Source organism: Mauremys reevesii, linkage group 1 (assembly GCF_016161935.1).
Source record: "Mauremys reevesii isolate NIE-2019 linkage group 1, ASM1616193v1, whole genome shotgun sequence".
In the NCBI taxonomy this organism is placed as follows: Eukaryota; Metazoa; Chordata; order Testudines; family Geoemydidae; genus Mauremys; species Mauremys reevesii.
In genome coordinates this window covers 195475690-195493090 of record NC_052623.1, presented here as the reverse complement: position 1 = coordinate 195493090, position 17401 = coordinate 195475690, and the positions used below count along the sequence as shown (strand labels likewise).

At 44.8% G+C, this 17401-nt stretch overlaps 2 protein-coding genes across 4 annotated transcripts in view; both read left to right on the top strand.

Moving 5' to 3' along the window:
- LOC120405927 (suppressor of tumorigenicity 14 protein-like) overlaps positions 1-12995 on the top strand; it is a 30608-nt gene extending 17613 nt beyond the window's left edge. The window contains exons 14-18 of the mRNA XM_039539886.1: positions 4540-4659; positions 6727-6910; positions 8434-8614; positions 11080-11216; positions 12910-12995. Coding sequence (XP_039395820.1) covers positions 4540-4659; positions 6727-6910; positions 8434-8614; positions 11080-11115 — 521 coding nt within the window. The 3' untranslated portion in view covers positions 11116-11216; positions 12910-12995. The remainder of the gene's footprint in view (positions 1-4539; positions 4660-6726; positions 6911-8433; positions 8615-11079; positions 11217-12909) is intronic.
- An 89-nt stretch (positions 12996-13084) lies between these two features.
- The window catches only part of C1H3orf52 (chromosome 1 C3orf52 homolog), a 45806-nt gene continuing 41489 nt past the window's right edge, over positions 13085-17401 (top strand). For 2 of the 3 annotated variants that reach the window (XM_039539924.1, XM_039539904.1), the window contains exons 1-2: positions 13085-16441; positions 17252-17363. The gene's annotated coding sequence lies outside the window, so the exon portion shown is untranslated. The remainder of the gene's footprint in view (positions 16442-17251; positions 17364-17401) is intronic. The other variant, XM_039539934.1, reaches the window with a different exon arrangement.

The window sequence follows — 17401 nt, the reverse complement described above, 5'->3', positions numbered from 1 at the left end:
AATATTGGATTGGGTGCTCTTTGCCTTCAAAGTCCTGAGAGAGCACCACTCCTAGGCTGCCCTCTGGTGAATGAAATACTATTGGGAGAAGTCTGCATTGGTGAGGGATAGGCACCTAGCCCAGCCATGACTTCAGACAGTTGAAAGCTTCATCTCATCAGTCATCTCACCAGACCTTTTTGGAGTGTCTGCCTTTTAGTAGATCATTCAGGGGAGCCGCAATCAAGGCAACGGTGGAGAGGAACCAGTAATAATATCCTTCCAGAAGAAGCATATCTGTCTTCTGAGCCAATATGTGGGGCACAAATTTAACATGTGGACTTTATCTAGCACTAGTGTCTCAAGGCCTCCTCCCAACTGATACCCTAAATAAGACACTTCTGTCATGGCCAATTTATACTTGGCAGGATTAGCTCTGAGGCTGGCCTCCTGTATGGAACCAGAACCCCTCTTAGCTGACATAGGTGGTCATCCCACATATGGCTATGGCTACAGTATTGTCAAGGTAAGCCCCAGCTTATTGGTGGTGGTGTCCAAGGTTTCGGTTCAAAAAGTGCTGGAAAGTTTCTGCCACCCCCTTTGGAGGCCAAATGGCATGGTTTTAAAATGGAAATGGCCAAAGGGGGTTGAACACATACTCTTCCTGGGAGGATGGAGACCAGGAGATCTGTCAATAGCTTTTTGTAAGGTCATCCATGCTGAAGTATCACGCCAGGCCCAACCACTCTAACAGCTCAGCCACCTTTGTCATTGGGTAAGTTTAATTCCATTTGTGATGGAATTGACCATACAAAAGCTTGCCACCATGTATTGTCGAGGTCTTCCCAGCTCTGTGTGAGTAGCTTGGGTTACTGGGCTGGTATTTGTACATGTTTTCTGTCATGCCTGTGGTTCAGTAACTGCTCACAGGCATCCAGCACCATGAGTGGCCCCAGTAGGCTAGTGGGCAGAGGCTGCACAGTCCCATATCTAGTGACCCATCAGCTGCACCATGTCTGAAAATTACTTGGGGTGATGCTGGAGCACCCATTCCCGGCCCCTTGCTGGAAGTATGGATTCAAATTCTGCATCCTGGACTGGCTCAGAGCACTTGCCTGGGAACAGCTACCACCCAGCAATGCTCTGTAATTGGTGCACCACCACCAGGCACCTGCCCCCTTGTGGTACATCTCTGCATTAAAGTGCTGCCAATGGGCATCTTCATGGATAGCCAGGAAATCTAAAACAGTGGCCTTCACCCAGCTGTAGTCTCTGGCCAGTTCTGGGTCAAGGTTGCAGAAGGCCAACTGTTCCTAAGTCCCAAAGTTCCAGAGACCATTGAGAGACCAGCGCCACCCTCTCAATGGTGGTTCGGAAGGCCTCAGGATTGTTGTTAGGGCCCAGCTTAGTTAACGTTGCAGTTGGCAGAGCTCTGGGATTGGGCGCTTCGGGGCCTTCCTGTGCAGGAGTTTGGGGTAGGGGGTTGCAGAACCATTGCAGAAAGTCTCTCTGGAACCCGGGCTGCTGCATACAACCTCCTGCAACAGCTGCTGCTGGGACATCCAGTGCTGCAACATTGGCTGCTGGAATTGCTGTTAGTAGTTGGCTTGCTGCTATTGCCATTCCACTATCCATTTACACCAGCTCAGGATCTATCGCAGTTGAAGCCCCCACTGAAAGGGCTGGTATGGAACCTGTTTCTGTCTCAGGGTCTTGTATCAGGTGCAGGGCTTCATGCCTGCCTTCTCCCTCAGTTGTGGTCAGCCGACCTTCAGCCTGGGCTTGGCCTGAGTGTCATTGAGTCTTTTGCCCCTGGGTCCCCTACGGGAGCCCCCCTCCTGGAGAATCTCACTCCTCCCACTGTGAGTTTATCTCACTCCAGGGGTATTCTCAGAGTCTAATTACAGTTCACTTACCCAGGACCCTGGGTCCTGCCACAGGTAGTAGGTGGGAAGCAGCCTTTTAGGGCTCCTTGCCTGCATCAGGCTCATATTGTCAGTCTGCACCAGCCAAAAGGGGGCAAAGGGAAGGAGGAAAGGCTAGCCAAAGCCAACAGGCACTCACCGGAAGTGGAGCAGCCCAGCCCCAGTCCACTCCACCCTCCCAGCTCCCAGCCACGGGGCTCTGCTTCCTGCTGCCGGTGAGTGTGGGGAGGTTGGGGAAAGGATGCCCCCCGGCACTCACCTGCGGCGGGAAGCGGAGCAATGCTGCCCCAGCCTGCTCCAGTTTCCTGGCCCCGGCCCCAGCCATGTCGCTGGGGGGTGGCTGAGGAAAGGTCCTGCACTCGCCTGCCCGGCGGGAAGCAGAGTGCCACAGCTGGGAGCTGGCGGAGTGGAGCTGGCTGGGGCTGGGCTGCTCCGCTTCCTGCTGCTGGTGCTGCGGGGAGGTTGGGGAAAGGACGTGGCTAGGAGCTGGCAGAGTGGAGCGGGCTGGGGCTGAGTGCAAGGAGCTTGGGGCAAGGATGCCCCCCCATACTAACCTGCGGCAGGAAGTGGAGCAATGTGGCTGGGAGCTGGTGGAGTGGAGTGGGCTGGGGCTGGGCTGCTCCGCTTCCGCCGCTGCTGGTGAGTGCCGGGGGGTGGGGGGGATCCCTTCCTCAAGCACCCTCCCCCGAGTAACACAGCTGAGGCCGGGGTGAGGGAAGTGGAGTGTACTGCTCCCGGCCCCCCGCTAATACCCTGGGCCACTGTAGGACTGCGGGTCCCCCAAAAGTGCCCTCCCACAGCTCCTGCCCCCCAGACCCTATGGGGGGAGCCCCTGACTGCCCCCAAGACCCTCTGCTTCTTATCAAACCCCTCAGCCCCTGCCTGGTCCGACACCCTTAACTTGGTGCTCAGAGCAGCATGTCAGAGCTTTACCGTGTTGTATGCGAACCCGCATTCTATCGGGTCATGTTATATCGGAGTAGAAGTGTATTTGAAAAAGTTTCCCTAGGGAACTAGTAGAAATCCTATTTTTAATGCATGAAAATCTGGACTAGAGAACAATGCTATTCTGACTTATTGCCAGAAATGAGCAAGATGATTAAATCCGGTGTTTTCCATCTCCTACTGTGTTTTTTTGTTTTTGTTTTTTGGCTGGAAGAGCTGTATAATATGAAGGCAGATGGACAGTTAAATGTCTAATGAATAACAGACATCGGCTGATTCTGAAATATCTACTTTGTTCCCTTACTTGCCATAGGTTTTCTGTTAGCTCTTCTGGACAGTTGAATACCCACAGAACAACATACTACCCTTTCCGTTGATACCTAATATAAAAGGAATGTCTAGGAACTTGGCTCCATTCAGCAATGCAAAGCAGTACAGCAACAAGCTTTTCAGACAGTAAAACAGCCAGAGGCATTGACTACTTTAATTGTGATTACACAAATATAATCATACCTACAAAAATACCATCATTCGGGGCATAGGAATGGATAAGAACTCGTAAACAAACTGATCAAAAAAGTTCAGGATATTTATAAACACTAACAATCTGATTGTGTAGAGATGTGGCACAGTACATCAGAGAGCGTTCTACTTACATTCCTTCCTTCTAATCTCTGTTTTCCTGTAGATTGTGAGTTGCTTGGGGCAGAGACTGTACTCTCTTGTTGTCTGCAAATAGCTCAGTATATTTGTGATATTAGCATAAAACAATAATAATAATTAATAATAAATAGATGCATGATGCTGAGGTTTCTGGAAAGATTCCCAAGTAATAAATTGTAATGGATTCCTAAACATGTACCTGGAAAAGGAGGTAGAATCATAAAAGGAAGTCATTTACTCAAATTTGAAACCCCCATAGCCCCTTTTATGGTGATTTACTGCCACATAATTGGACAACAGGCTGATCAGATGTTGAAAGTATTCGGAATGCTGAAAGTATTGGTGCTGCAAGAAAAACAAGAGTGGTAACAATTTAGAGGTAAAGCAGGGTGGCTTTGTTTTGGCAACATAGGCCACTTCATTCCTGACTGACAGCAGCCACATGGGGCTAATGCACATTAACTTCACATGTTTAGTTGACTTGCCTTAAATCTCTTGTGTCCTCATACAGACATGACCTTAGAGGTGTAGCTTTCAATGCCCTTGTCCAAATCATATTTATAAATAATGTGACAAAGCTTCCTCTCCGCCTCGGTGGGTCCTGCACTTCTGTTTAGTGGGGGCTGGGGTATTCCTCTTTTTCCTCAGAATTTCCCCCCACATCCCTGGGTTTACTGTCCACACCCTGTCGGAGCAGGGTTCCTCCTGGCCTTCCTGGGGGGAGGGGGAGACGGAGGGGAGCCTCTCCGTCTCTGGTAGGCCTTCCGGGCCTGGTAGCAACAGACCAGACACACGGTTCAGTCTCTCCCCTCTGGCAGGGTCTCTTCCCTCAGACCTCCGGGGCCCGGAAGGGCCATCTGCCCTGTTGGGCAGGGATTCTCCCACCCTTGGCAGCTGTACTTGCATGGTTTCTCTCATATTGCTTGTCAGCATGCTTGTCTGCACTGCGCAGCTCTCCAGTAGCTCGCCTTCCTCCCTTCGCCCCTATACTCCATTTTTTTTTTACCTCAGTCATGTTTTCTTTCAGCCTATAAAAGTTGTTCCTCGTATACATATAAATGCCTGAATGGAAAATGCCCCACAAAACCAAACCCAGAATGTGATGGAATAAGAGATTGTGGAGATGGATCTGATGAAATGAACTGTGGTATGTGTAGTTTAATTCATTTGAAATATATTTTAAATGAAAGTTTATTCATGAGTGAATTATTGCAGTAAACGTAAATGTATATTTATGTATTTGGCTCAAAAATTGGGTCACATTTAGTATATACAGTATTTAAAGAAAAGATTTCTAAAACCCCATATGAATAAAAATAATTCTTTGATAATATTTATATGAAAACATTTCCTTTACATCTTTCTCTGCTTTAATATCAACCCAAATACAATAACCTTGGGCCAGTTGAGGATGCCCAGAAAGTGACAATTATTAAAATACTGCATTAAGTGAAACTGACATGTCTGGGATCAGTGTCCACAGTGAGTGAAGTTTAAAAAAAAAAAAAAAAAAGTAAAGAAGTCACATATGTGGTGAAAAGTAAATTTGATATTAAAACTTCCTTTTAAGTAAGATCTTACCTGTAATATCTGTAAAAATAGTGGTTTTAGTATTATAAAGAGCATCCACTTTGTACCTTAGCTTGGATAGAACACTGGAGCAGGATCAGTAGATGTGAGTTCAATTCCTGGCTCTGTCAGAGAATCATAGAAGATTAGGGTTGGAAGAGACCTCAGGAGGTCATCTAGTCCAACCTCCTGATCAAAGCAGGACCAACCCCAACTACATCATCCCAGCCAGGGCTTTGTCAAGATGGGCCTTAAAAACCTCTAAAGATAGAGATTCCACCACCTCCCTAGGGTAACCCATTCTAGTACTTCACCCCCCTCATAGTGAAATGGTTGCATATTAGGAAAAAACGTAGACCTCCCCCACTGCAATTTGAGACCATTGTTCCTTGTTCTGTCATCTGCCACCACTGAGAACAGCCTAGCTCCATCCTCTTTGGAACCCCCCTTCAGGTAGTTGAAGGCTGCTATCAAATGCCCCCTCACTGTTCTCTTCTGCAGACTAAAGAAGCCCAGTTCCCTCAGCCTCCTCTCGTAAGTCATGTGCTCCAGCTCCCCAATCGTTTTCTTTGCCCTCTTCTGGTCTCTCTCTCCAATTTGTCCACATCCTTTCTGTGATGGGGACCCAAAAATTGGAGGCAGAACTCCAGATGTGGCCTCAACAGTGCTGAATACAGGGGAATAATCACTTTCCTCGATCTGCTGGCAATGCTCCTACTAATGCAGCCCAATATGCCGTTAGCCTTCTTGGCAACAAGGGCACACTGTTGACTCATATGCAGCTTCTTGTATACTGTAATCTCTAGGTCCTTTTCTGCAGAGCTGCCACTTAGCCAGTTGGTCCCCCAGCCTGTAGCAGTGCACAGGATTCTTCGGTCCTATGTGCAGGACTCTGCACTTGTCCTTGTTGAACCTCATCAGATTTCTTTTGGCCCAGTCCTCCAATTTGTCTACATCACTCTGGACCCTATTCCTACCCTACAGCATATCTACCTCTCCCTGCAGCTTAGTGTCATCTGCAAATTTGCTGAGGGTGCAATCCATTCCATCATCCAGATCATTAATGAAGATGTTGAACAAAACTGGCCCCAGGACCAACCCCTGGGGCACTCCGTTTGATACCGGCTGTCAACTAGACATTGAGTCGTTGATCGCTATCCATTTAGCCTGACGATTTAACCAGCTTTCTATCCACCTTATAGTCCTTTAATCCAATCCATACTTTTTTAACTTGTTGGCAAGAATACTGTGGGAGACCATATCAAAAGCTTCACTAAAGTCAAGGTATATCACATCAACCACTTTCCCCATATCCACAGAGCCAGTTATCTCATCATAGAAGGCAATCAGGTTGGTCAGGCATGACTTGCCCTTGGTGAATCCATATTGACCCTTCCTGATCACCTTCCTCTCTTCCATGTGCTTCAAAATAGATTCCTTGAGGTCCTGTCCCTGCCTTGCAGTCACTTCATCTCATTTGTAACATGGGAATGATGATACTTAACATTTCTTTGTGAAGCACTTTGTGATCTGCAGCTGGAAGAACACAGTGTAAGAGCCAAGTATTCATAAACCTAAGTAAAATGGCCCAATGCCTTATGTGTATTAAAATCTTAATCCTCCTGTTCAATACTTTCTTTATTAGCTTGTGGAAGAATCCAGTTAAAAAAAACTAGAATTGTTGGAGGTGAAGATGCAAGATCTGGAAAGTGGCCTTGGCAAGCAAGCTTGCAGATGGGAATGTATGGCCATATCTGTGGTGCATCTGTTGTTTCAAATAGGTGGCTGTTATCTGCTGCCCATTGTTTTCTGGACTCTGATTCTATAAGGTAAGTACAGGTTGTACAATCAAGTGTACACATTGTTTAGTTTCACAGTTTTAGTTTCATTAGTTTATGTATCCATGATGCTGGCATAGTGGCTTTGAATGAATAGTTCTGTGCACATGGTCTAATTGGTATGTTTTGTAGACCCAAAGTACGTTTCATCCAATAATCAAAAGTATAAAGTATCCAGAATAATTATACCACCACTGTAACCAGAAAGTATATCCTGCTGTTGAACCATGGTGTTAATTGTGAACACAGCTTAAAAAAATGTTTCCAAAATAATACTCTTAACCATTAAGATTAGAGCACCTCTAACAGTGGAAAAGTATGGAAACTGGCTGGTGGATAGGGGCTGGTGGAGTAGTGAAGACAGGCATGGTGATGCATAATATCCTGCAAAGGTGTCATCAAGATTACTCATGTGCGGCATCACTGAGGGATTTGGAAAGCTGGACTTCCTGAACTGTAGATGGATCCCACATACACATTCTATGTTTAAAATGCCATCCTTCTATCAAGCTGATGAGTGCATAGATGGGCTACCACTCAACATTAGGAGCAAGCTGTGGTCCATCCTGATTTTAATTGGATGGTGAAATACCTGAAGCCTAGGAGTCAGGACGCAGAACTTCTGGGTTCTGTTCACAACAAGAGTCATAGTGGGGGATAAAAATGGCAATATTCCATTCAGACTACATCCGCATGATCTGAGCAGCTGAAAGTTCTGCCAAAATAAGTAATGAAAGAAGTTGGCAATGTTGACGTTTAGGAACCTTGATTTTTCAGATTTGTACAAGGTAATTACTGCAATTATGTGCAGCAAAAGGGTAGCTATACATCTAATTGGCCACTTGAAAGCACAATTACCCACTTTGCATACAAAAATTCGGACAAAATAGGCATAGATTATCGGATGCAATTATTAATAACGTGCCTTTAAAGTATTATTAGGTTTCAGAGTCAGTACCGCATTGAAAGGGATATGCTTATGTGTTGGAGTTATTGTTCCTGTTGGTTTGCTGGCTGGTGCAGCAGTGACAATGGTGGTGTTAGTTCTCAACCAGAAGGAGCAGAAACTTTTTCTTAAGAAAGCTTAAATGATTGGGGTCACCATGTAATTGGAACTGTAGCAATCATTACGGGCTCAATCTGACCGGGAGTCCCAACCCTGCCACTAACTCGGTGAGACCTGGGTAAGTCACTTAACATATCTGTGCCTCAGTTCTCTACAGGATAGGCAAGTTATCCCCATGTGACTGATGCAAAGTCCTTCAAGATCCTTGGATAAAAAGTGCAAAGTATTAGTCATGTTACTCCCAGAAAGCATCCCTTTGGAAACCATGAACAAAAACACAAAACCAATATGATACTTAAAATAAAAATGAGATCTATCTGTCCTACTGATTTCATGTTGTGCTCCTCCCCTGACTTTGCTATTTCTCAAAAAAATATTGTAAATAACTCTTAAATAACCTGGCATGATGATGATGATTATCATTTTATAAATATTGCCTATTTTGCAGATACTCTGTGCCTTCTGGCTGGAAAGCGTATATGGGCATAAGGATCATTAACAAAAACAGCAATCATGTAGCTATGAGATCAATCAAAAGGATTGTTGTCCATCCACGGTATGACCAATATATCTCAGACTATGACATTGCCCTGTTGGAAATGGAGACACCAGTATTCTTCAGTGAGCTGGTACAGCCCATTTGTTTACCCAGCAGTCCTAGAGTATTTTTTTATGGAACTGTCTGCTATGTAACTGGCTGGGGAGCCCTAAAAGAAAATAGTATGTTCATTTCCTGGATATGTTTCTTGCAAGTTTGACTCTAATTTTAAACTGTAAGAGTGAGGTGATTATGCTAAAAACAAATATAATCACAGTTTACTTAGTACAGTGGTTTTCAAACTTTTTGTATTGGTGACCCCTTTCACACAGCAAGCCTCTGACTGTGAAGCCCCTTATAAATTAAAAGTGGGGGTGTGTCTAATTTAATGTGGGGGGAGTCAGGGCTGTCAACCTCAGGGAGCTGACAGCTCATGACCCACATGGAACCACCTGGATTAGCACTTCTTTCTCACATATACAGCTCACTTAATTTCTACAGTACTTCAGTACAGTACAATACAGTACAAACAATTTATAGATGGCTACAGGAGAGGGATAGAAGGCAGATATATTAGCCCCAGGTTAAGTCGGTCCCCTTTCCCTGGGTAAGGTAACAGGGATGTTTCCAAAACAATCAGGAACTTTCTGGAAACAGTTAAGGCAGACAGGCTGATTAGAACACCTGCAGCCAATCAAGAAGCTGCTAGAATCAATTATGACAGGCTAGCTAATCAGGGCACCTGGGTTAAAAGGGAGCTCTCTTCAGTTTGTGGTGTGCGTGTGAGGAGCTGGGAGTGAGAGGCATAAGAAGCTGGGAGTGACAGGGTGTGCTGCTGGAGGATTAAGGAGTTACAAGCGTTATCAGACACCAGGAGAAAGGTCCTGTGGTGAGGATAAAGAAGGTGCTGGGAGGAGGCCATGGGGAAGTAGCTCAGGGAGTTGTAGCTGTCATGCAGCTGTTACAGGAGGCACTATAGACAGCTGCGATCCACAGGGCCCTGGGCTGGAACCCGGAGTAGAGGGCGGGCCCGGGTTCCCCCCAAACCTCCCAACTTCTGATCAGACACAGGAGGAATTGACCTGGACTGTGGATTCCACCAGAGGGGAAGATCTCTGAGGCGAGCAAATCCGCCAATAAGCGCAGGACCCACCAAGGTAGAGGAGAAACTTTGTCACAATAGAGAAATAGGGAAGAAGTTGAGACTAGCACAAACTAGGAAGTCTGTGTCTGATCCAGAATTGGAACTCAAGCACTTCCAGCTGGCAGTGTTTTAGTTAATCCCTTAAATTGCATTATGATCTAAGGCAGCGGTGGGAAACCTGCAGCCTGTCAGTGTAACCTGCTGGTGGGCTGCAACAATTTGTTTCCATTGACTGTCCATGGACACAACCGCCCGCAGCTCCCAGTGGTCACGGTTTGCTGTTCCTGGCCAATGGGAGCTGCGAGAAGCGTCGCAGGCCGCAGGGACATGCTGGTCGCCACTTCCCACAGCTCTCATTGGCTGGGAATTGTGAACTGCAGCCACTGGGAGGTGCGGGCAGCTGTGCCTGCGGACAGTCAATGTAAACAAACTGCCTCGTGGCCCACCAGCGGATTACCCTGACGGGCTGCAGGCACTAATCTAAGGTTTTACATTTGACACAAATTTATCTACCAGGGTATCTTTGGCTTTCTTAACATACTTTTCATCTAACATCTGAACCCAAGACTATGATTATTTATACCTAAATATACTTTAACTGAAGTTATAATATTAAAAAAAGTCCGTTATACAATTTTTCAATAAAACTCATATATAAAACTGTAAAATAAAAATATTTGAACACCTTTTCCTCCCATCATTTCTCTTAACACCCCCCCCACACACCTCCCAAAAGCCCTAAAAAGGTCCTAAAGACCAAGTTGGTGGTACAGATTGTGGCACAGATGAAAGATATTGATGGTGAAACAGTTGTAGCTCACACCAGTTTGTTATTCTGTAGGGTGCCAAATTTGGCCTGTGGTGCAATTTAGCAATAGCTACTATCATTGGGAGTTATAACTATCAAAGCAGGTTTATTTTTATCCACATCTTCCTCCCCGATTCCCTCTCTACTAGAAGCAGCAGCGGGTTGCCAAATAATAGGACCTGAAAGGGGTCTTTGGGTACAATTTCAAATAATACAGAAATATTGAAAAGCTCAAGTGAGGGCAAAGCATCTAACAAAACCAAAAACTTGTTAAATTTTGGCGTGGGTGTCGCATGTTGTACTGACAATTCCTGCAGATCTCCATGCCATCCTCTGCTTCAAGGTTTGGCTGATCATTATCAAAGGAAGGGCTAAGGAAATGCAAGAAGGTAACAATGGCAGAGGGTTGTAAACTTTCCTGCCCTCCTTATATGAAAGCGGCATTAGTAACAGACATTCAAAAGCTGTGGGGAAGGGCAATTTAAGCTACAGTACATAGTCATCCTTAAATTCGGTAGAGTCTAAACAGATTCCTCCCTTTTGATGTATCTGTTTTTTCCTCAGCACTGTAAAACCGGCACATGTTACATTTATATTGTTCTAGGTTATCTTGCCAAAACACTGCAAGAAGCTAAAGTGAAAATAATTAATCAAAGTATTTGCAACAAGCTATATGATGATCTGATTACATCTCGAATGCTGTGTGCTGGAAATCTTAATGGCGGCATTGATGCATGCCAGGTAAAAGTGAAAACTGTAGGAAAACTACCATTATTTAATTCCTTTGTATATCAGGAATGTTTGGTTTTAATGCAGAGATGGAGCACAGTGTTTTGGGAATGTGGTTAATTAGTAACATGATATCAGGGACGTACGTTTGACAGGCAACACTTGCATCCTTTTGAAACATAGGTGGCAGGTGAATCACGGGCTCAGGGAGGCTAGCTCCTGGACTGGCCTGCTCCTTCTGCCCAAGGCCCTGCCTCTCCTGCTGAAGCCCAGAGCCTTCCCTTCCTCCCTTCCCCCTCCCCGCTCCAGGCCACCCAAGCATGTCCTCTTCCCCCAGTGTGCTGGGCGGGCAGTATGGCCCCCTCCCCCAGCCCCAGAGTGCAGGCTGGCCACCATTAGCCCCACTCTGGGGCACCAGCCACGAGGAGAAGAGCATGGAGAAGCAGGAACAGGCCTGGGGTGGAGCATGGATGGGGCCATGCAAGGCTGTTTGGGGAGGCTCAGACTTCCCCTGCCTTTGATACCCACTGCCCATGCTTTGTAACAAATGTTGCCTTTCAAAACAATAGGTAAGATCCATAAAAGCAACAAAGAATCCTGTGGCACCTTATAGACTAACAGACGTTCTGCAGCATGAGCTTTAGTTCACTGATCAGATGCACTTTCACTTCACTCACAAAGAAGTAGGTATTCCAACAAAAAGCTGCAGAACGTCTGTTAGTCTATAAGGTGCCACAGGATTCTTTGTTGCTTTTACAGATCCAGACTAACACGGCTACCCCTCTGATACTTGACAGGTAAGATCCAGTGTGTTGAGATTGTTCTGCCATAAGAGAGCATCTATTGGTTTTGGATGAACAGGGATATAGGGATGAAGGAGTTTGAGTTAAGGTTGTTTGTGGAATCTCAATGATGAATTTCTTATTCTTGAACTCATGGGCTAGTCAAGGTGGAATTCCCTCTTTTTAATCTCTTTCTACTGTCCCTGTACTGCTCTATGACCAGCTGCTTGTTCAATGAGTTGATTGGCAGAAGAGAGGTAAGTCACCATTCATCTTCTCTTCTCCTTTGCATCCCCCTGTTGTTGCCATTGTGTTCTATTTGGGTCTGGCAGCATTAGATTTTCATTTTTTAAAATAATTTTGATGGATTATATTGATGTTTGTTTTTAGCATTTTTTATCAATTTAAAATATTTACACTTAGGGACATTATGGGGGGAGGGTGTCAGACAGTAATTGTGTAATGACAGTAGATACTGAGATTCATAAAGTTAACTTTCTAATAGTTAAAAAAATCATCAACATCACACATCAAAACACACAAAGTAAACATCCTTAAATCAAACGCTAATAAATTCTTAAGCAGCATTTTTCTTTCTTTGCCTATCTGTACATTTTAATTATTATTGCTGGAAATATTTTTTGTCAGTTTGTGGTGTATATGGTAAAACTGACATTTACCAGCATTCAGTAATAAAAATCTAATCCTTCGTAGCCTAGTTCTATTAATTTGCGTTCTTCAGTTGTTTTGTTTGTAATGAAATGTTACAACATGAATTGGATGCATAAACAAATGTACGGCCACTGTCCAGAAATAGAAATATAATTTGAGGGAGAAAGTGTCTATTGTCCATATGTTACCTAATCTTCTTATTACAGTGCAATGTGTTTGTTCTAATGACTGAATTGTATCCTTTGCTTTAGGGAGATTCTGGAGGTCCATTGGCCTGCGTCGGAAAAGGAAATAGATGGTATCTTGCCGGCATTGTCAGCTGGGGTGAAGGATGTGCTCGGCGTAACCGCCCTGGTGTATATACAAAGGTGACAGAGCTTTATGACTGGATTCGTCAGTACACAAACTGATGCGCTTAGAAGAAAAGAAAAGTCACCATTTTTACCAGAGTAAACCATGAAATACGTTTTTATGATGATATCATAAGGAAACACTGTAGATGTTTGTGCTGAAGTTCATATATATATTTTAAGACCTAAAATTGTCGTTAACTTCTCTGCACATTTCAGGAACAGTCTGAACTGAAAGTAACTTTCTCCATCTTCAATGTCTTCATCACCAGAAATGGACAAACAGGGTTGAATGAAGTAAGAATGGATTATAACCTTGGGCCAGATTCCAACCAAACCTTATTGGATGTTTGGATAATTCATTTCCTCTCCTCCTCCCTCCTCTGCAGCCCCAGCACATATAAATACATACACTCTCCATATGCAATATATTGGGGTTTCAGACAGGATCAAGGGCTCACTTCTCACATCCGGTCAAAATACACAAACTGCAAGTCAGGGTGGTGTGCAAAGGTGGGTTAAAGCTCTCCTTCATTCATGGTGCTGCTATGCAGGACTGCTCCCTCCTGTGCTGTGTTTAGAGGAGCCCTCAGGCTGCTCTACCTTTAATATGGTTTTTAATAGCCGGAAGAGGCCAAAAACATAGCTCAGGTTTGTTGTGATATAGGGGCACCCCAAACTCTCTCCCGCTTAAGTAGCCATGATTCCTTGCCTTGTTAAGTTAGCAGCAGGGAGGGTGTTTGCCATTCAAGACCAAAGATAACACTAAGCTGTGTGCCAATGTTTGATTCTCATGATCTTCCCTGGGCTGGTTAAGACAAGCATACAGGGGTGCTGGAACAATTTTTATAGTGGAGGTGCTGAGAGTTCTTGAACCAAACTGTAGACCCTGTATATAAAGGAAACCACTTCAAGCCGGGGGTTGTGGCAGCACCCCCAGTATCCTTAGTGCCAGCATCTACAAAAAAATGTGATCAAATTCCATCAGTAGCGTAGCACAAATCAGTCACATTAAACCTGAAGATCTGGCCCTAAACTTGCAAGGACTGAAATGCCATTATTGGTGTCTTTGGAGTGACGGTATTTTAGAACAGGAGAAAATGCTGAGTTTATTAAGAGGAGCTCAGTTCAGTTAATCTAAAGGAAACTGCACCTATTAGATGGAGAGAGAATTCTTTTTCAGTCTGGTACAAACAAAACTTCACACGCACACGCTCCCTAGCTGCTATCAAATGTTAAACTATGTAATCACAACACAGTCTCATGAGCTGATTATACTTTGTGAGAACAAACCTGTTGCTAGCTACTTATGGTAATAGACTTAATCAAATTAACTCTTTTATGGGTGTCAGACTGCAATAAGAGTGTCATCTTGAATTATCTCCTACACAAAGAAAGACAGGAACTTGTCCGTATGATATTCCAAACCAAAAAGATTGGAGTACATTTTAATAGAAATCTATACTTTTTGGATGATTATCGTGTAGTCAAAACAGCTTGAGGTTCACCTGGATCTACAGTAGTTTTTAGGCTGTAATTATTCTATCTGCTCAGGGTTGTAGTACACCCAACCTCTAAGGTACTAGTAGTGTGTCGGAGATACTGCAACTGGGAGGTAAGGCATGAGGTGCTTCAGTTGCTAGGCCTTGTGCTAGCCCTGGTGTGTCCCAATAACCCCCTAGACACTTGGAAAAAGGAAAGGGGCATTTTACTAGGGCTGGTAGGAGAGGTAAAGGTTGCAAATACCCTAGGTATAGTGGCTTAAACAGTTAGAGCTCAAAGTGAAACAAGAGTGGTTCTTATGTGGGCCCACTAAACAGCTTTTCAGACCTAGTGCCTAGGGTGCTTTCTCCAGTCCAGTTTTCTATTAAAAGCTAGTAAGACTGTGCAGATTTCCAGGCCTGGATCAGTTAGTGGTGTGGCTCATTAGAACCCCTTTATGCTGGCTCCCTGCCCAGTCTCTGCTGCATCCACACATACCTGAACCTGGCTGCAATGTCCATCAGTCACTGTTCCATATGTGGTTGCCCAGCTCCTACTGCAGCCTGCTCTGAACGCAGTTACCTGGAAGTTCCCCTGTGCAATCAGCTTCTCTGCTGCTCCACTTGCCCAAGTGCCAGGTTACTTTGTGGGTCAGGGTTTCTCATAGTTTCTGCCCCTTTTCCTTACTTGCCAGCGGAAAGGGATGAGCCTGAATGTCCATCCCAGAGGGTCAGAGATCAGAGGAGAAGGGGTTCCTGCTTGGCAGACTGATCACAAGAGTTTTTCTCCTTGCTTGGTATCAGTAGATAGAGCCAGACTGAGATTTCCAAAGCTGTCTAGGGGATTTAAAGCACCTGTATCATTAAAATCAATGGAAGATCTGTCTAACCCCGCTAGACAGCTTTAATGGTCTCCCCTTCAACAGCTTGTAGTTTTAGCTTTTCAGACCTGAGGTAACATGATGATGGCAGTTGGTGACTTGGATGCCACTCCCTGCTACACTCACAAACGCACAGCTTGCTTACGTTATATGAACGTGCCCCTCACAGTGTGGCCAGCTCTTGTGATCTTTTTTTTCCCCTTTGTCATGAGTGATGGGATTTTGGCTGGTCCGGAGCCAGTTTCATAATGATGTAAGTAGCCCAAGCCTTTTAGTGTATTTGAGCCCTCTGGTTATTTTTCCCCAAGAGGTGGCCAAATGGGGCAGGCAGCCAACCAGAGCTGCCACAGGAAAAGCGCTGTCTCCTCCTTCCCTCTGCAACAACCCAAAGCCGTCCTCATAAGAGGGGCATGGGGAGGAGATAGCAGAAAGAGCCCAGCAGCTCAGGGCAACTCCCACTGCTCTGCCCTCCTCCCCTCTGCAGCACTCGGCCTTGGGGCATGGAAAGGAGCAGCAGGGGTGAGGCAGCTGAAGAGCCTTGGAGCTGCCCCTCCAGCCTGAAAGTGGACCCCTTTTCAGCCCCCTCCCACACACCTAGGAGAGGAGGATGAAGAACCCTGGAGGAGCAGCAGAGGAGGCCGGGTTGCACTGATGTGAGAGTTAGGGGCGGGGGCTACCAGTGACTGAACTGATACAGGGATTGAAGGGACAGGAGTGATTCAGAGGCTGGGGGCAGAATGAATTGCTGGGCAGGGGATGGGCTGATGTGGGGATGAGAGCTGCAGCAATGGCCAAAATCTACTTATCTAATAAATTTGGGAGAGTGGGCCTCAGTAATTGTGGCTCTCTTGGGGTTGAGGGTGGGGGAGCATTCAAAAATCAAGACTGAAACCACTATGTAATCTTTTCTCTTTTCTTTTCTTTTTTTTTTTTAACCCTCATATTTTGAGTCTAACTCATGATTAGTAATCTCTCTCGAGGTTGGCAATACTACCCTCACTTATTTTTATCTCACGTTTGTAGGCTGACTCATTGTACAGTACATCGGGGAAGGTGTTCTGTAAATTACACGTAGGTACAGGAATGAATTTTATTGTTGTCTGCATGTCATAATTCATGTATTTAAGACTCATTTTTTAAATATAATTCTCTCATTAAAATGTGTGGTACTTTCTCCAGGTTTTTTTAATGGAATGTAAAAGCACTGTCTATTCTAAACTCTAAAGATATTAAAATTCTAAAAGTATTTTACTAATGTACTGGTGCTTCTTGAATAGTGGTGACTAAGTATTTACTAGCTTGGTGGCGCTACTGAAATAAAGTAATTCACTCTGAACTCTTAGTATGCTTAGAATTGCAGTCACAGCTTGTAAGCTGTAGATGAGTTAAAATCAACTGACATTTCCTCTTTATTTAAATAAAGCTGAACTGTGAGGCGCTAAAACCTGCCAAGGTTTGAGTTTGTTTCTACTCCATGTATTGATAAGACTGTGAATATCGTCACCAGAGAAGGACGTTGCATTCCTAGAGTTTTAGATTAGATGTGAACCTTGGCCACAAAGTTCAGAGTCAGCTCTCAAATTCCCTTCCGCTAGGGGTGTGTGGTCTCAACACCGAGGTTTTAGTTCAGCCCATTATATATATAGTGTGTGTGTGTATGTGTGTATGTATGTATGAGAGAGAGGTAACCCACGAAATACACATCTGGGTGCACACTTCAGGAGTTAGTGTGCGGGCCTCACTTATTAGTTGTGAATGAACTAATGTTGGCCTTGATAGGTAAGTGAAATAGGAATAAAATTTTCATAAAGCTTACACAAGGTTAATGATTGCAGATCTTAACATCTGAAAGTGTATTGCTGACTTTTCCTGCTTTTCTAGGAACTGGTGGCTTAAGAGCGAAGGGAGCTCGTAACCACCAGGAATATTCTGAGACCTCTCCAGGAGCCTCTGGGTCAGGCAATCACTACATGAAACAAAGCCATGAACCCAGGTGCCTGAGTTTTAGGGTAGTTCAGAACTGAACTTGAC